The following is a 19,453-nucleotide window of genomic DNA, read 5'->3' as shown; positions in this document are numbered from 1 at the left end:
GGGTACAATAGGTAAAAAAAAATTTGTTCTTTCTTAATTTGTCAAAATGGACAAGTAATTAGGGACAACTATAAAAGAAAAAGTGAACAAGTAATTAAAAACAGAGAGAGTATTAAATACGGAAAATTACCTACTTAAGCAAATATATACTACTTTATTATTGGTTATAGCTATAGTTTCTGAAAATTACAGCTCACCTCTAACATTAAGTTACAATTACGTGGCACGACTGTTTAGTTTTGTATAAACGTGTACGCTATCTCTCTTCCTACATACAAGTTCATTCCTTCTCTCTCTTCATAATCCATTACCTTATTTTCTCCTTTAATCACTCAAAATAAATTGATTTCAAAATTTAAAATTTTCATCCAATCCTTCTCAAATCGTGCTACCAGATTTTTAGGGTTACTATTATGCGATTTTACTTTCTTCCTACATTTTTTTAAAAATAATATGTATATTATAATTTGTATAAACTCTTAAACTTCGAATCTCCATATGTACTCATTTTTTGTATAAATGCATTCTTGTATATATGCCTTTTCAAATTATATATTTTTGATGCTTATGTTTGTATACATTATAACGAATTGTCTAGTATTACTATAATTATACAATTTTAGAATTTATGTTATATCGGAAAGGAAATTCGATTTTAGGTATTCAAATTGTATATTTGTATATTTTTTGTCCTTGTTTTGGGATTTCTTTCTCAGTTGTACTCGAAATTATATATTGTTATTTGAATTGTATATATTATGATGTTTTGTGTTTTGTGTTTTGTATAAACTATATTGACTTGTTTAGTTTTATAATAGTTATACAATTCCAGAATTTACATTACTTAGGAAAATAAGGCTGATTTTATGTAGGTGCCCTTTTTATGTATCCAAATTATATATTTGTAAATATTTTTGTCATTGATTTGGGATTTTTGTTACAATGTATCAAATTTGTATAAATTCATAATTGTATTCTGTAATTTAAATTGTATATTTCTATATTTGTTGTCATTGTATTCAGATTGTATCTTGTATAATTCATTTTTATATAATTTATTATGAATTACAGTTTATTGTCAAACAAGCTTAAATATAGGTAGACCAGGTATACATTAATAATGCTACCCTTGAAGTGTGTAATGGAAGAATATGCAATTGCGCAACGATTTCAGTTTAAAACAATTTCAAAGTACGTATAACATTGTATAAGTTTGTATAACAAAGTGTGATTACTGGATTGTTGCTACGAAGGAATTGTGGTGTATTTGGTATGAAGTCTAACGATTTAATATTCTTTGAAAAGAAGCGAATTATACAAACGATCATTCCTATAGCAACTAAAAATATAGCTACAGTCAGTAATTATTAAAACTGTAGTTAAGGAGAATAATCATTTTAATTATGATAGCTATTTCCGTAAGTTGCCCTATTAAACATAATCGAAAATCAACTGAACACTTAGACAAGACTTAATAGGAAAGACAAAGAAAAAAACTGGAATTGGTGGGGTGCGCCAGGCCCGTGAAGTAGTGCAACGCGCAAGAGCCCAGGCAGCAAGCTACCTTAATGAGTTCTTCCGCTTTAAAAAATTGAGTTCATATCATATAAGTCGTTGACCTACACATCAGATATTAAACTGATAAGAACAGATACTACACTTGATCTTAGCCAAAAGGCTGAGAAAGGTATGCTTGACTTTGTGTAAACAGGTTATTTTTATTACAAGCACTTGCTCTCTAACGAACGACGTGGGTAATCAATGTAGATTGTAAGCAGATTCAACTTCGAGAAAGACTAGAAAGTTATTAGGCTTCTGCTATTATACCAATGAGCATCGCCAAAATATGAGATGCAGTTTTTTTTGTAGCAAGAACCTCCTTGAGTTGGAGATGGATTTGGCTGGCATGACGACCCTTACCAATATATTTCTATGCAAAAAGGATAACAAAAGAAGGACATTGAGCATTGTCACTATGACAAATAATATTCATTCCTGTACAAATGTTAATACTCCCTCCGAACAAGTCTACCGGAAGAATTACCTAATAGATGGAACTTTTACAAAAACAAGGCGGGTGCCTCTATAGAGCCCAAAAAGTTATTTACTATGTATAGACTATCCATCAAAAGTTAAACTATTCTCTTTGGCCTATTTTGAAAGTTAAATAAGATACTTGTAAGTTGATTTCTATCTTAATTTACCTTTCTAGTGCAATTTTTGAGATATATTTATTTACAACAACTGGAAAATTGCATCTGATAAAATTCAAGAATCTATTTGAATTGTGTTGACATGAATATCACTTCTATTTGCTTGAACAATTAAACCACGTATGAATCAAACCTAAGAATTAAATGAAAGTGAAATTGTATCCGTGTGAACACATTTATAGATTCTCCATCTTATATCCAAATTCAAACGAGAATGATTTTTCGTTTGGGAACAACCAGGGCAAACTTGCCAATACATGTTTGTAAAATGATTGGCATTATTGTATTTTTACTTTAGAGTAACAATTCCAAAATCTGCATTACTACTATCAGCGCTTAGCTTACTAATCTCAGCATACAGTTTCATACACAAATGGAAATAAGAAATTTTCACTTGAATTGGTGGGGTGCGCCAGGCCCGTGCAGTAGTGCAACACATGGGCGACGCGCAAGAGCCCAGGTAGCAAGCTACCTTAGTGGACTCTTCCCCTTAAAAAATTGAGTTAATATCGTGTGAACCAATGGCTCACATATCAGATATTAAACTGATAAGAACAGATACTACACTTGATCTTAGCCAAAAGGCCGAGAAAGGTATGCTTTGTCCAGTGTAAGTGACTGGATTTTATTACAAAACACTTGCGTTCAAGTCCTGCTTTTGCCTTCGATGTGGGAAACTAATATACAGACATAAGAAAAATAAAAGAAACTTGAACTTGAAAAAGATGAGACGCACTCACTTGAAAACATTAAAGTTTGAAAATAAATGAAACTTCAAAGAGTACTCTTTATTAATATTTGCTCACATTTCATGCAAATTCTGGTCTAGCTCTTCTGTTTCTTAAGTGAACTTTTAACAACTTTTTTTTCTTTCTGGTTTTAGTCCTTAAAAAAACTTGATAGTCACTTGGATATGAATTGAGTGAAATTCAAAAAAAAATGAAATACTGAAGTTGAAAAAAGGTATTTAGAAGTTGAAAATATATTTTACTTCAATAAATAAATAAATTTTGTTAGTAAGCAAGGAAATCACTTGAAAAACTCATCTTCAAAAACTAACCAAAAATCATTCTAGTTTACAACCAAAATGTTCTTTAAGTTGATTTGAAGCTTTAGTTGTTTTAGTTGTGTATGAGTTATGTTTTCTAAGTACCAAGATATGTTCAAACAAAATCTAAGGAATAGAACGGAATAAGAGAATTGTTACAAAGTTTTATATACATAATTAAACTCACTTATGATTATCTTTTAAAAGAATTGTGGCAACCAATGAGTTTACAAGGTCGCCTTCCTTCTTGATAATTAAGTAATTTTGGGGAAAATGTACATCACTTGGCAAGTCGTCATCCTAAACTATATAATTTATTGATTGAATACCACCAACTTTTTTTCACAAGAAAAATCAAGATTTGGAGCAACGACACTTGTAACATGAAGGTGAACAACACTGTTTGAGCATGAAATACTATTTTATTATTCTTGTAATGCAACTATACTTGTAAACACAAAATTTATGTAAAGTTTTAAATAATATTGACTTGAAGATGTATTTTCAAAGTGAAATGTTGATTTACACTTGCAAATCTTTAACTTTCACAAGTTCTTTTCTCAAGTTCAGTTCAGGTTCCAACACATACACTCTCACAAACTTCAATTGAAATCAGACCTTGATCCGAAAATTGAAGTGACTCAAAATTAGCGAGGAACAATATTCTCTACTAATTTGTCCATAAATATTCATAAATACTTAAAGCATTTAATCTTAATTGAAATATTGAAAATATTTTGAATGTAAGTAAAATATTAATTTCAACTCAAAAAACCTTTAAATATTCACAATGTTTTTATTTCAACTTAAGTTATAAACAATAACATACTTAACATAATCTCACAGGTGAAGTCTATACACAAACTTTATTCCTAGAGAGATAGAAATATTATTTTTTATAGATCCTCGTGTCAAAAAATTAAGTTACATCTAAATAATAAACAGTAATAACTACGTATTTCACTTGCTTTCCTATTGAACTCTAGCCCAAAAATGTTAAAGGCTTACTAAAAAGCTTACCAAGGGATGTTTTTTTGTGTAAAATAAGCCAGAGCCCAAAATTTGTTCCGGTCCAAATCTATATTCAGTAACGAGCAACATTTTCCGCACCTCAATTAACGACCAACAACCACCGCAGAGCTAGTCAAACCACCACTACTCACGGCGGGTGGTATCCAATTCTGAGCTGATGGCCAGTATCATCGGCGTAGCATCTTCTCCTTTTCCCACCCAGACCTCTCATCTCCTTCCATCTCGCTCTAATTCCATATCTTCTCTCATTCAGCTCAAGGTACAGTTACTCTTCATCTCTTGAAGATTCACTTTTTTTCTTCTCAAATATTGACATTTTCATTGCTTGATTCTTAAAGAGAGATTCGGTTCGGCGATTGTTGTTGCTTCGAGTGAACTGCTCATCAAGACAGGTCGGAGATGCAGAGACAGAATCAGAATCTAAGGTGGTATTGCCAGATACTTCTGCTGATACAGGCATTTCAGCATACAATTGGTGTGCAGCACTTGGAGGGATTGGGTTTCTTGAGACTTCTTACTTGACGTTCCTCAAGTTCACTAACTCTGAAGCATTTTGTCCTGTTGGTGATGGTGCCAGCTGTGGCAACATCCTCAACAGCAGCTACTCAGCTGTATTTGGTAATATCCCATGCTATTTTTTCAACTTTCTACTTTAGGACTATCTTTGTAACCTTCTATAAGTATCCAAAGTTTTGTTAAAAGAAACAGATTTTAATATGAAAATATTAACACATCTGTACAAGTAAAATTGGTGGGAACCTGAAGAAGTGATTGGATACAATTACATTTAGGAGTTTGGCAAAGTCTTACCATTTCACGCCTCTCTTTTATGATTAGCCTCTTGTTTGATTCTCTTTATGAATTATGTACTTACCAGACATAATAATCTTTATCCCTATTTCACCAATTGAGTGTCTTATTTTGACTAAGAAGTTGAAGAAGCCCTTTTTAAGTATTTTAGTGAAGAACACATAATTCTACCTTCACGAGGTAGGAGTAAGGTCTGGTGTACACGGTACACCACCCTCCCCAGACCGCACTTGGGATTACATTAGGTAATGTTGTTGTATAGAAGACCATGTAATGCAATAGGATTGCTTTATCTGTTTGTAAGAAAAAATTGTTTGGAAGAACAAATAGAGGAATACATCTATTTATGTAGTATAATATCTCTGCAAACATATCCTTTGTAATGAAACAGACAGACTAAGATGACAATGGTAAAGCTTCCATTTACTGATGGTGATAGTAAATTTGTTGTATTGCTAGTAATCATCGTAAATTGATTAGTTCTATATGGGTTGTCAAGCTGGCGTAACCTTCCTCCTTTATCCGGGCCTGGAATTAGATATAGATCAAGCTCACACAATCGGAGTTTCCCCGGGGATAACCCCATCCCAATACTACTCTAGCCAAAGCATGTTAACTTTGCAGTTCATATAGCTGACCCAACTAATTAGGAAAACTTAGATGTCGCTATTGTTGTACATGGAGATAGTAAGTTTTGCTTGTTAAAAATATTAATTTAGGACATAAAATGAAGTTAATTCCAAGAAACCTTACTAAATACAAGAGGTTATTAGCTGAAGGAATCTATTGTTAATTAGACCAGCATATGTTGATAATAGCCTTTTTTTTAAGTTACATAATCTTCGGTTGTCTTCAAATGAGACTCTGTAAGGTAGATAGTTTGTATTATCAATGAATGGGATGCCTAGAAATGCAATTGGGCTGAGAAACCTGTGCCGTACCCAATTCGCCTCCATAAGGTCACCATCATTTCCACCAATACCACTTCCAGTATTCATTGATGAATCAAAGGACTTTTCCCCTATCTCAGTGTTACAATAAGCCGGCACACATTGATTGCACTGAGGTTACAAAAACTCCAGCGTGGAGCCAGAATTAGAAAAACCAATATCAATTGGTCCAACATACTTGACATGAAGATGTTGACAGTAAACATTGCTGTAAGTTGCAGCTCTTTTATCTCATAGTGGTGAGGCCCCAACATAAACCAATTCCTGGAAGTAACAACACCTAATCCTCGTACTGATGTGGCTCTAATTGCTCGTAAATCTCTCATATACTTTATGTGCATAGTGTGCATAACACAGAGGTGAATTGTTCGACCTTTATCTTATCCAAAAAAATAAAAAATAAACACTGGGGTGAATTGTTCAGGGCATACTTGGGTCAGTTATGGGCTGGGATAGATTATCTTTGCAGCTGCCCATCCCATTGGACCTGTTACATCTGTTTGATTCCTAGTCCTTGGAAGTTTGTTGAATACCTACCCTATCTGATTTCTTCTTCTAACAAAATGTTTTAACTCCTTTTGATGGTAAATCATATCACAGAGGAGGTAGCACATTGTATTATATAGTTTATTTTGTTGTCAGACTTAATAACAAATGCAGTGCTAATTTTGTTACATTGTAAGTTGTATTTATTTGATTTGAAAGACAGAGATTGGAAAATCAATAAATTGAAGGCAGTATGTCCCTTAAATTGCAGGTAATATGTTTGGAAAGAGATTCAGTTTTCATCCTTTTTCATTTGCCAGGTGTTCCTCTTCCATTGATTGGTATGGTTGCTTATGGAGTAGTTGCAATACTTGGGATACAATTGGGCCAGAAAAGCAGGCCTCTTGGAATTGGTGAAGCTAATGGGCGTTTGGTTTTACTTGGAACAACTACTTCCATGGCAGCTGCCAGTGCATACTTCTTGTACATCCTAAGCACAAAATTCACTGGGGAATTTTGTCCATACTGTTTAGCTTCTGTCCTGTTGTCATTTAGTTTGTTCGTCAGCAGTATAAAGGTTATCTCCACTACAGAGAACATTGTTTGTTTAGCTTCTATTGCTATATGCAATGCTAATGACAAAGATATTTCTTTTGTATACAGGGTTTGGGGTTTCAAGAGGTGCAAAAAGATGTGGGTATACAGTTACTTATTGTTCTCTTGGTGGTTTCTACCCTAAACAATTCATACAGTGACTCTCAGCCTACAAACACAGGGTAAAGAATCCGTACACATTCACACATTATAGGATGATATTAGGCAAAGCGTCTTGGATTGAAAGGACAATAGGCAAGAGTTCCCTTTTCTTGCATTAAGTAGTGAATGTTTGATTGGCATTGATTACAGAGATAATCACATTAACTTATATGAAAACCTCCATGAATTATTTAAGCTACAAGCTTAAAGCAAGTAAGAGAAGCTTGTTTCAGTTTCTAGGTTTAGCAGTAACAAGATATCTTGGTTAATTTAAGATAGAAAAGCTCTTGATGTATAGTCATTTAGTCACAGGTAAAGCTCTAGATCATCTTAAATGTATAGTTGGTGAAAAGATCATGCACGTTATTCCAGAGAACAATTACTCAAAATCCTTTTCCCATCTTTTGCAGTTCTTCTATGGCTGAGATGGAATACTTTACAACAGAGATCACATCAGAGTCTACACCTTTTGCTATATCCCTAGCAAAACACCTGCGTTCAATTGGGGCAAAAATGTATGGGGCTTTCTGGTGTTCTCACTGCCAGGAACAAAAGCAGGTTCTCTTTCTTTTGCAAATGTGCTTTCTTAGTACTGCATTTTGATGGGTTTCTCAAAAAACAAAAAACTGCATATGAAAATGATAGTTTTTCTAAAATTATTTCCATTTTGGTTGCCTCAATGGCATAGTGACATCATTTCAGTAGGCAAAAAATTTTTGGTGAGATTCAGAGAAAGAAAAACTTGTTTGCCCCCAAGGCCTAGCTCAAGTGGCAAAAGGTGGAGGATTTGTGGCTTAGGTCATAGGTTCAAGCCCCACACCATGCAAAGCGAAGCCTGGTATTTAAGTGGAGAAGGGTAGAGGGGCGGGCCCATTATCCACCGAGTTTAGAAGGCTGCGATTGGTCCAAAGGGCGGGTCACAGACGGATTTCTCGGTTATCAAAAAAAAAAAAAAAATTTGTTTACATAGAAAATGGGAAAGAAAAATCTTTCCCCATTATCAAATCTGGCATGATGTAGGTAGGGTGAAGCGTGGATGTTGATTAGGCTCCAGCCACGTTGTCTGATTTCTACATTCCTAAAGTAACATTCTATAAGGGAAAAGACAACATGATATGGGTAGGGAAGAATATGAATGTGCATCAACTACTATTGGGTTGAATATTAACGTCTTCCATAAATAAGTAAGAGCATCATTAAAGGGAAAAACAGAGACCCTTATATTTCCTTCTTTCATATGCTGGTGCTGGAATTTGGCTAAGAGCTTCAGTGGATTTATCCTTAGAGTTCAGAAGCAGATTCCCAGAGTTCTGACCCGAACTGTTTGTCAATATTGCAATTTGCAACTAATCTTTAAGAGTATAAAAAAAGGCCGTAGAGTTCCCACTAAAAATTCTGATTTGCATCATGCACTTAGCAGTATAGGTAAGAGTTGCTTGTATTCTGTACTAAATTGGTTTATTTCTTGTGTCACTGCAACAAGATGTTTGGACGAGAAGCAGCAAAGTTACTAGACTATGTAGAATGCTTTCCTTATGGACTTAAGAAGGGAACTTACATGATCGATGCATGTCAAGAAGCAAAACTCGAAGGGTTCCCTACATGGGTGATCAATGGGGAGGTGAGCAAGAACCTTCTTTATGCTAGAAAAATCTTTTGTAACCTATACAAAGGCACCAGTTATTCACACCTTCGATAAGAAAATGAACATCTTGCTGTTTGAACCTCTAGCTTTCTTTTCCAAATTCCATTGAGGGACCTTAAAACTATAATATTGTGGCAGGTTCTTAGCGGAGAGAAGAAGCTTTCGGAGCTGGCTGCACTGTCTGGTTTCGATATGAAAGAAGAACTTACTGAGGCTAAATGAGCTCTGTTGACCAACAGTCACATATTCTTAGGATATCGAAGTTTATGAATTTTTATAACTGCCCTCTGGTATTTACTTAGTTTCATAATGTAATTATCTTCTTATGTTAGTAAAACTGAATAGATAGTATGATAAAGTGAAGGATCCGAGTGGATCGTCTTCTGAGTATATATATCAAGCAAATCCTATTACCCACAATTATTTGAATGTTGTGGTACTGTTTTCTTCTAATGTTGTACGTGTCCAACTTCCCCCTGAAAGTCTATTTCTCTTCTTTTTTTTTCTATGCCAAACTTTGCCGATAACTTTTCCCTAATCTGAACCCATTGTGACGACAATTGACAACAATCTAATGGCAAGAGTAACCTGAAGATGAAAAAGTATCTCGTGACTATTCTTTTTGTATGTATGTAAGAGTGATTGTATCCCATAATGTGAATGATCAACTCTTGAAATGAATTTCCCTGTTTAATTTCCTATTTTACAAATGCTGTCTAAAGTGAAGACGATACAGATTGAAGGAGTAGAGATGTATATAATCTAAATTCTATTTTATATTACAGGAGGAACTGACTTTCCTAAATTGGAAATCTTTTCTCTAGACTTATCAATACAAGTATTCATTATTTTGTGATCAAGAACGTCAATTGGAAGTTTGGAACAATAGCTTCTTTTTAAATGCAATCAATTCTTATTTTAAAATTTCAATAATCGTGATAGAACACATAATTGAATGTTGAGTTTAATACTCTAGTCAATATAAGTTAAACAAAACTGAATGTTTAATAAAAATTACTTTTGAACATGGAAACCCCCAAATTAAAAACTAGCTTGATTTAGTTCAAAATTAACTTGCTTTATTTAAAAAACGATTGATGTTTGACTCTATTCAAGATCCAAACTGTAAATTTTTTATATTTAGTGAAATTTAATTCTTGATAATTGTATAAATAATTGTACAAAATTGTGGTAAGTCATAATCTTTTAGTACTTTTTAAGAAAAATAAATAAATAAAAAGCTGAAGTACTTGTAACTACTTCCTCTGTTGTTTTGGCTATTGAGCGATCAGTTCCTGAATGATGGTGACTGTAAATCTGAAGTCGCTGCTGATATTCTCAGCATTTCTTAGGCTGTTTTTGATAATTTACGGAGAATGGCAAGATACCCATATGGAGGTTCGATACACAGATGTGGACTATCTTGTTTTCTCAGATGCAGCTGCTTTAGTTGCTGCCGGAAAATCCCCTTATCAAAGATCTACATATCGTTACTCACCCTTGATTGCTTTTCTTCTTGTGCCCAATTCTTTCATTCATCCTTCTTGGGGAAAGTTTATCTTCTCCGCTTCAGGTAAAATTTCCCCTTTCTCTTCTCCTTGTTTCTTTTCTTTCTTTGTTCCTCAATTTTTTGGGTTCTTTTTATTCCCGTTGAATGCTGAAGAAGTCTGAGCTTCACAATTTTCGTATGATTTGTGTTTATTATTTGTTAGAACAGACAGATACATGAACGATTAATTTTGTATTAAGCTCTTGTTAGGTTCTAATTTCAAGACAATGCAAAGGTTCCATTTTTAATCTACTCATTTGGAATTCTTGTTTTCCCTCATACAAATGCTCCTTGTATGTGGTTTCCAAGAGATTTCTGCAGCTCTCTCTGCTTAGGTTTCATTGGCAATCTTTGGGGTTGTTGTGGATGTATAACTAAAGACTGGATGAATTGTTGATTGGGACTTGAACTTGTAGATGATCAATCTAAGAGTAGACAAATAGCTTTTGAACTTGCACCTTTGTATGTGGGTTTGTTGTCTCTTCTTATTGCAAAAAATGCATAATTGATATTCTTAGAAGACATCTTAATTATGTTTCCAAAACAGATATGCTTAGTGAAACTTACATTGAGTTCGTGCGGCAGATCTTCTCGTGGGATTTCTTATCAACGCCATTCTAAAGCTAAGAGGGGTGCCTGAGAAATTATGCACCTATTCAGTGATGGTATGGCTTTTGAATCCATTTACCTTTACCATTGGAACTCGTGGGAATTGTGAGCCCATCATCTGCGCCATAATCCTTTGGATTATTCTATGTCTAATGAATGGTAAAACTTCCAGTACCTTTTGGTTACATTTTATATAGTTATGTTGAGAACTTACTCCTAAATTTTTCTTTTTCATTGTAAGTTAACTTCCCTACTGTTACTTTCTCTGTTATTATCTCGTTCAAAATGGTTCCTGTCTCCTTCTTAATCTACCTTAATTATCATTGGGGCAATGTAAATGACTGTAAAGAGGGGACATATGGAAGGGGAAGTATTTAGGAGAATCATGATTTAAGTGATGGAACTGGTTGAAAAGAAGCTTTTCTCATTGAACACCGGTCAAGATTGAGTCTTCCTCCCACTCCTCCACAGGGTTAGGTGTATAGTGGCCCAACCCAAACTATCGGACAGTGAATGAGGTTTTTAGCAACCAATCAGTGTAAGCTGAATATTGTTCTTTTACTTGGTTTCTCCAATAAAGCATGAAACAAGATTTTCCCTGAATCTACCTCTGTTTCTTTTCATAGTATTATGCAATTTGAAGTTATAGTGAGCCTCTAGTTTAAAGGGAAAGTAGAATCCAAGAATGTTAACTCTGGAACTTTATAGGGTTTAGCAACAAACTCTTTTTAATTGAGAATTTTTCCAAGAATCCTCCGATATTTTGGGTCAGATAACTGTATTTCCACTTGGGTTAGTGGGAACTGTGGCTTCATTTTTTCTTTGGAAGTTATAAATCTTCACGCTCTATTGATTTTGGTGATGTTTCCCTGATCAGGTCGTTTAGTACAAGCTGCATTTTGGTATGGGCTTGTCGTCCACATGAGGATCTATCCAATAATTTATGCTCTTCCAATCATTTTAGTTCTTGATCCCCTGTTCTTCCAGTATGGTACAAAACCTGCTCTTGTGAATTGGAGTTCTAGAAAAAGCAAGTCACAGCAGACTTCCAGCTGTAAAAAGCTTATGGATCCTTGTTGTATATGCAACTTTTTAACAAGCCTTTTTACCTGGAGGAGGATAATGTTTGGGCTTATTTCTGGAGCTTTGTTCTTTCTCCTTACCGGGATTTTCTTCTTTTTATATGGCTGGGACTTCTTGCATGAAGCACTGCTCTATCATCTCACACGTACAGACCCGAGGCACAATTTTTCAATTTATTTCTACCATATATATCTGCACTATGAACACGAGTTATCAAACTTGGAAAAGCTCGTCTCATTTCTGCCTCAGATTATGGTGCAGCTAGTTCTTGTTTTCCGCTTTGTGCAGGATTTTCCCTTTTGCTTCTTTGTGCAGACTGTGGCATTTGTCGCATTTAACAAGGTTTGTCGGCAATGCTTGATTATTTTTTATGTTGAGAATCAGTGAATATTAGCTTGATTTTCCTTTAGCAAGATAACGTTCTTTTCCTTTGACAGGTTATGACTGCTCAATACTTTGTTTGGTTCTTCTGTCTCTTGCCGCTAATCCTGCCATGGACCAACATGAAGCTCAGAGGAAAAGGATTGGTCTGCATCTTGCTGTGGATGGCAGCTCAGGGCCACTGGTTATTGTGGGGTTATTTGCTTGAATTCAAAGGAAAGAATGTCTTTCTTCAACTCTGGGTGGCAGGTTTGCTATTCTTGGCTGCAAATACTTTCGTTCTTATCAATATTATCCAGCAACACACATATAGTCCAGTCTTCCAACAGTCATCTCGTGCCGCTTCAAAGAAACATGTCAAACAGAGATGAGGAATCAGATGATATACCTCCTAATTCAATGGGGGAGGAATTTTCGAGCTAGTAGTGTATTTTGCCATGTTCGGAACTTGTAGAGCCTTTCATCATCAGGCAAAGCACTTGGCTTTTTCATAGCTCCAAAAGGAGTGCTGCTTAAAAATACCTTCACTAAAGATGTAGCAAGAGATCGTAATGACGTTATTTTTTCAAGTTTTGGTCGTTTTGCTTGGTGCATACTTCACTATGATAGCAATTTACAATTGTTTATTGCGATTTTGTTGCATTTGGTATAGTTGAGGTTCTATTAATTCAGTTAACTTCTCATTTTAGTTTGATTTTAATTTCACACCTTTGCTAGAGTTAGTTAGCCAGCTAGAGGAGTGATGCCACATCCTTTCCATCTGCAAAGCTTGCTTAAATATCACTGTAAAGCCAATATGATTAGTATAATAAAGATATCTCTTTTGTTGTTCCTTTCATTTACCATTTATTCCGTTTTCTTTCAATGTCCAGTTTCTCTTCTCCTTTGTTTTCATTTCCTGTTACCTTGTTTTCTAGAGTAATTCCTTGTGTCTCGTTTGCTACCAATTATATCAGAGCATATTTGGGGAGATTCCGCGATATATACCCAGTGTAGCTCATTATCAAATTCCATATGCAAATTTCTCCGTCAATGCCGTGTATGGACTGAAATGATCATCATATGCTTACGAGCAATTAACTCCAGATGCTACTGCAATCCTTGAGGATTATAATGTTAACTGGAGTAGGGGTGTATGTTGTTTTTTTAGTTTGATAGTGCATACAATAATAACGATGGATGAGGTCGACATATAGCCTATTAGCCAGTGTCAACTTCACTCAGTGATAATTGTACTAGCATAGGTGCCTTAGAAGTTACAAGTTAAGCTTATTACGGTGCACACCTGTTATAAATATTGCAATGAAAACCCTTTTCACAAGTTCTACGTTATTATTACTTGTTCAACTGTGGTTCATTTGCTTACTCTATACTTCTATTATTACTACTAAAAATAATTTTAGACTAGAATTAGAGGGCTTAACCCAGAAGGGAAGCCCTTTCAAAAATTCTCAATGGCCAAGGCAGAACCCAGGCCAAAGAGGGGGTTTGGAAATAGTTTTCAACCAGCAATAGACGCGCCTCGGTTAGAACCTCCCTAGCTGCGTCATTGCCCCAAGCGCAAAGATAATTTTCCCTGTTACCTGCTATCTATTATTATATGCCTCGTTTCTGGAACGTTGTCTTGATGTGTCCGATGTGGGAGATAATTAGTGGTTACCATAAGCCATATAGGTACACCAAAGTTAATAGAAAAGGTTAGTGAACCCATGACTATCTGCACTAAGATAGTCGTCATTTTTTTAATTGGAAACACAAACTAAACGTCAAGTAGTTTTACCTTGACGGTAAACTGGAATTTAAAAGATAAGGATTATAAATTAGATCCAAATTTGCATCTGTAACTCTGAATTTTGAATAGTAGACTTGTTTGGAAGGTTGATAGTTATCTATATTATGTTGTTAGTTAAAATACAATATTTATTTTAACTGCTACTTAAATTAAATTGTATCGTTAACTATGAAATGGTGTTTTTTATATTTTCTCATTTTATCTTATTTATTACTCATTTTATTCTTCACTCTAAACTTTTGTAATAGCTCTACTCCACACTCTACATTAATTTTCTTGTGGATTCATTCTTCAAATTGTTCAAGTGTGACATTATATAATGGCACATTTTATTCAAATATTATATTTATCAAAATAATTTAATACAATATAATATGATACGTGAAACAAACAACCATCCAAACAAGGTGTTACTATATAGCTCCAGCTCGGCAAACTTGGACTCATGAAATTTCCCGTAAACATACAAAAAATAAAATAAAAAATCATACCAAACAAATTTTATGTAATAAACTCGACTTAAAAAGGGGGTTTAAGTTTGAACCTTCTAGCCCTTTGATTGAGAGATCTCCCGTTCAAAGTTGTCAATCTTGGACAAAGAAGGGAACCCGTGCACGAGAGCATCATGAAAATATTGTAACCTAGTTGTATTATATTTATTTTTTGTATTTATAAACCAAAATTGACTACTTATTCTAACTTCTCATTTGATGAAATAAAGATAGAACAAGAGGGCTCTAAAAATAATCGTGCTAAAGCAGTATTTGCCAATTTGGTTATGATTAATTCCATATGGTTGAAAATATTCCAATATGTTAATTTGATGTTTCATCATTTTCCATTTCTTATGTAGTAGGGCTTTCTGGCTTCTTTTTTAAAACTATATCTATTAGAATAACGTATTAGAAAATGCAGGTTAATTAGGGACCAAGACTAATAATGTACAATCATTATCTTCAATAAAAGTGGTCAACAACGTACTAAAGGTAGGGAAATTAGTGCTTACTTTTACTAATTTATTTATTTTTTTGGCATATGCTTCAACTTTTCTGTCTTTTCTTTTTCTTCTAATTGAATTTCCTTCTCTTGACTTGAATTATTCAAACATAATAGCTTATTCAACTTGCTAGTGCCTTAATTTGAATATAAATCAACTTGCTTGGCAATTGGCATGGATCATTTCTCTAATGCAATTTACAACATCATTAATTATCTCTAAAGAAGCCGGCCCTATATAAATAAACTTTATGCTAACGGTGTTAATGTACCTTTATATATACTACTATCAAACAAATTATGCTTCAAATCTAAAATCAATTATTGATTATTAGCTATATTAAATCCTCACACTAAAAGAAAACCAATAATTATCATTATTAAAGTTGAGACAATATTTTTTAAAAAATTCTTAATCAATAACAATCGATTTAATATGTTCGTTCTTACCTCATTTTTACCCTAAAATGAAAACCAGATGATTGACTGAGCCCATGGATTGTGATCTTGGCTGACACATTAGCCTTTTAGATTACTGTGATAATTCATGAAAAAAATCAAGGAGAAGTATGGTGGATGATTTTCTTTTTTTTTTTTGGTTTTCATCCAGTGTCCGATATCCACATTGGAGTCCGATTAAATTTGGATTCGAGTTGGAAAGTCCCACATTGAGGGTAAAGTGCTCTCTAACAAAGGTGACTCCGTATCGAGTGATTTTCTTTCATTGGTTTAGTACAATACTATGGGCAAATTACATACCACTCGCATAAAGTTTTTTGCAACATTTACTTAATTATTATACCTACTTCCAAATAATACAAAAGCGTTTATTATTTTATTAGTTTTATTTAACAAATTTCTATTATTAAATGGAATAGGCTGCAAAGAATACCGTAGATTGTGCCAATCGGATGATTAAAAAAAGAAAAGAAATTTAGCACATACGTTTGAGACGGTGGCCAATCCTTCTTTTGTAATTTTATTGGTGAAGATTATTTTATACATCATACTTTATTCGGAAAAGGGTCAAAATTGCCCATGAACTATGCAAAATAGACCACTTATACCCTCTATTATATTTTGGGATCAAAAATACCCCGCAGTTATCTCAAGAGACCACAAATACCCTCAAGAGTTAACATTCCATTTTTTTAGTGACGTGGCAAGCCACATGGGACTAATCCCTCCACCTAAGCATTGCCAACTAAGATTCACTACAAAAGAACTTGATTTTTAGTGGCGACAAAGTCGCCACAAAATCCCAAAATATTGCCACTAAAGGTTATGAGTGATTTTTAGTGGCGACTAAGGCTCTAACAACCATTCACTAGTAAAACCTATTTTTTCAACAAAGAAATATGATAATTAATTTTCGATTGCAACCTAATTTTCTAAAATAAATAACTTGCAATATCCATATTAAAAACATCCAACATTCTTACGAAAAATAATCAAAATTACTTCTCGATTCAAATCTCCTACTATATATATATAATGCATCATTGTACATTTTATACATTTACATATGACATAAAAATAAAACATATTGTGTCTTCAAACTCCTACTTAATCGATATCATATTTGGTTTTTTAAAAACAATGAAGAGAAAACGCAAAATTAGAATTTAGTGTTAAAAACTTTTAGTGACGATTTTCTGGGCTTTTGTGGCGACTGTTGTTGCCGCTAAAGGTCTAGTTCTTTTGTAGTGAATCCTAGTTGGCAACGCTTAGGTGGAAGGATTAGTCCCACGTGGCTTGCCAAGTCAACAAAAATTTGGGGTGTTAACTCTTAAGGGTATTTGTGGTCTCTTAGGATAACAACAAGGGCATTTTTGATCCCAAAATGTAACGAAGGGTATAAATGGTCTGTTTCATATAATTCGGGGATAATTTTGACCCTTTTCCGTACTTTATTTCAAGAAAATTAATTAAAAAGTTTGAACAATAGGCCTCCTTCTAATGCTATTCTAAGATTGTTCTTCTAATGCTATTCTAAGATTGTTTGTTTTATATGTGATATAATAATTATGAGTGCGTGCTTTATTATTATTTCATTATTAACATGAGAGTTGTTTCACCAATTAGTCAAGTGGCCTATGATTATTTAGATGCTATATGATTAAATATAGAATTACTTTCTCCGATTATTTTCACTTGTTACTTTTTTTTTTTTTAAATTATTTTTATTTGTTATTTTGACATATCAAGAAAAGACTTTCTCATGTTTTACTCTTAACATTAAATATTCATTTTTTAAATTATTTTTTAAAACTTAGTACTAATATTATTTAATAAGGATAATTTAATAAAATATTTATATCAATAGTTATTTCCTTAATGAGTTGTCAAGTCAAACATTAACAAATAAACATAAATCGAGGGAGTAGCAATTGTGTGGGGGCAATAACAAAAACCTAACAAAAAAGCAGATCAGACTACAAGACATGGTTAAAACAGAAATGCTTGCGGCGGCCCGAGAAATTTGGGATGAACCATCGGCTCGACTAAAGTTACTTCCTCTATTTCATATCAATTGATTTTTTTAGGATTTTACATTGTTCAAAGTTCATAATACATAAACATGACTCTTAACTTGACTTCAACGGACAACTGTGTCCTCCAACTTTGAGTGTGCACAACTAGGTACTTGAACTTGTATAAACTTGAACAAGTAGACACTCATGTCCTATATGACATAATACACATAGGACACAAAATTGTCATTTAGGACGAATGTGTCCATTTGCTCACTTTTATACAAGTTTAAGTCTACTTGTACACATCCAAAGTTAAAGGTCATAGTTGTCAGACGTCAGCTGATGCCAAGTTAAAGAGTCATATTTATGTATTATGCCTTCAAGATATATATTTGAATTTTTTTTCATATTTGCCCTCTTATTTATTGCATTTTATATTTTCTAAGATATAAATTACACTAAAATATTTATGATTCCACAAAGGACAATATTAAAACTTTATGGTTTAAATTATATCCTTGATTGTTTTTCTTAATAAATGTACATTGCTTTACAAACTCAATTAATATAGAATAGAGGGAATATTTCATAACTGAGCAACTTACAAATCCTTCTCTCTCTAGGTATTTTATAGTCCAAAATCATCATAATGATTCTCGAGGAGATCAACAATCAATTCCGGATTTTGCAATGACCTTCTTTCAATTAGCCTTAAGGCAAGCGTTCTAAAACTGTAGTCATTCCACATTGAAGCGACCGATTTTTGGAACTATAGTAAAATCTCACTAAATTAAAATTCGTAAAAGTAATAATCTCTTTAAGATAATATTTTCTCCGGTCTTGACTTGTGTCAATAAAAAAAATTACTCATTTCGATAGGATAAAAAAATAATATATTTTTAGAAGACCTCTATATAAATATATGGTTCTATTAATATTATAAATTAATAATTATTTAAAAATATAAACATATATTAGACCATTTAGTGAAATATAATTTTATTGTGCTTTATTTTTTGTTAAAATTTAAATCTAGTTGAGGTTCATCTCAAACTTTTCTTATTGCATCCGAAAATTTCGATGTTGCCACGACTGTAAATCTTTTTTAGTGCATGTGGAATGATTTTTTTGGTACTCACATAATGCTTTTTTGGTTTGTAATGGTTGATTTTATGATACATTTTAAATGAGAAGCAAATTTTTTAATATGATTTCAAGAAATTTCCTATGTTGCTTATATAATTTATTATCTCATTATTATACATAGAATGTTTTTAGTAAAGATATAATAAATAATATTTGATTATTAAGAAACAATGAATATTATATCTAATGAATTCATTTTTACGATAAATCATTGAATTATTAAATTTATTTTACAATGAATCATTTAACCAAAAGAAATATTATAATGAATCATACACATGCATTGTACTTTATGTATAATGAAAAAATATTTTTTATAAGAATTAAATAAATATGAGACATAATTTAGTAAGATACAATAGTTTTGATGCATTCATTGTATTTTATGTACAATAAATTTATTTTTTATGTGAATCAATAAATATGATACATAAATTAGTAAGATACAATGATTTTAATGTAATCAAAATTATCCTCATT

The 19,453-nt window shown here is 33.1% G+C and overlaps 3 protein-coding genes, 2 non-coding genes and 1 pseudogene across 5 annotated transcripts in view; 2 read left to right on the top strand and 4 right to left on the bottom strand.

Annotated features, from left to right (window-relative positions):
- LOC125822831 (thiosulfate sulfurtransferase 16, chloroplastic) overlaps window positions 1-19,453 on the bottom strand; it is a 29,333-nt gene that overhangs the window by 5,625 nt on the left and 4,255 nt on the right. The gene's annotated exons all lie outside the window — the stretch shown is intronic.
- Window positions 1,506-1,691, bottom strand: LOC125823020 (U2 spliceosomal RNA; annotated as a pseudogene).
- On the bottom strand, window positions 2,616-2,811 carry LOC125823006 (U2 spliceosomal RNA). Its single transcript, XR_007442672.1, has one exon. It is a non-coding gene; the product is annotated as a U2 spliceosomal RNA (small nuclear RNA).
- LOC125822809 (thiol-disulfide oxidoreductase LTO1) lies at window positions 4,260-9,361 on the top strand. Its single transcript, XM_049502268.1, has 7 exons — window positions 4,260-4,552; window positions 4,632-4,911; window positions 6,860-7,116; window positions 7,203-7,315; window positions 7,706-7,853; window positions 8,779-8,916; window positions 9,079-9,361. Exons 1-7 carry the CDS (start codon window positions 4,451-4,453, stop codon window positions 9,160-9,162), a joined length of 1,122 nt encoding a protein of 373 aa, XP_049358225.1. The 5' UTR covers window positions 4,260-4,450; the 3' UTR covers window positions 9,163-9,361.
- Window positions 10,046-13,055, top strand: LOC125822800 (GPI mannosyltransferase 1). Its single transcript, XM_049502263.1, has 4 exons — window positions 10,046-10,513; window positions 11,075-11,257; window positions 11,976-12,523; window positions 12,619-13,055. The coding sequence occupies exons 1-4, from the start codon at window positions 10,240-10,242 to the stop codon at window positions 12,931-12,933; spliced, it is 1,320 nt and encodes a 439-aa protein (XP_049358220.1). The 5' UTR covers window positions 10,046-10,239; the 3' UTR covers window positions 12,934-13,055.
- On the bottom strand, window positions 13,979-14,130 carry LOC125823008 (U4 spliceosomal RNA). Its single transcript, XR_007442674.1, has one exon. It is a non-coding gene; the product is annotated as a U4 spliceosomal RNA (small nuclear RNA).

The sequence above is a fragment of the Solanum verrucosum genome, unplaced genomic scaffold (genome assembly GCF_900185275.1).
Source record: "Solanum verrucosum unplaced genomic scaffold, falcon-dt-bn FXZP01000103.1, whole genome shotgun sequence".
Classification (NCBI taxonomy): domain Eukaryota; kingdom Viridiplantae; phylum Streptophyta; class Magnoliopsida; order Solanales; family Solanaceae; genus Solanum; species Solanum verrucosum.
Note: the sequence above shows the minus strand (reverse complement) of the source record. Positions and strands in the feature narration are given on the sequence as shown.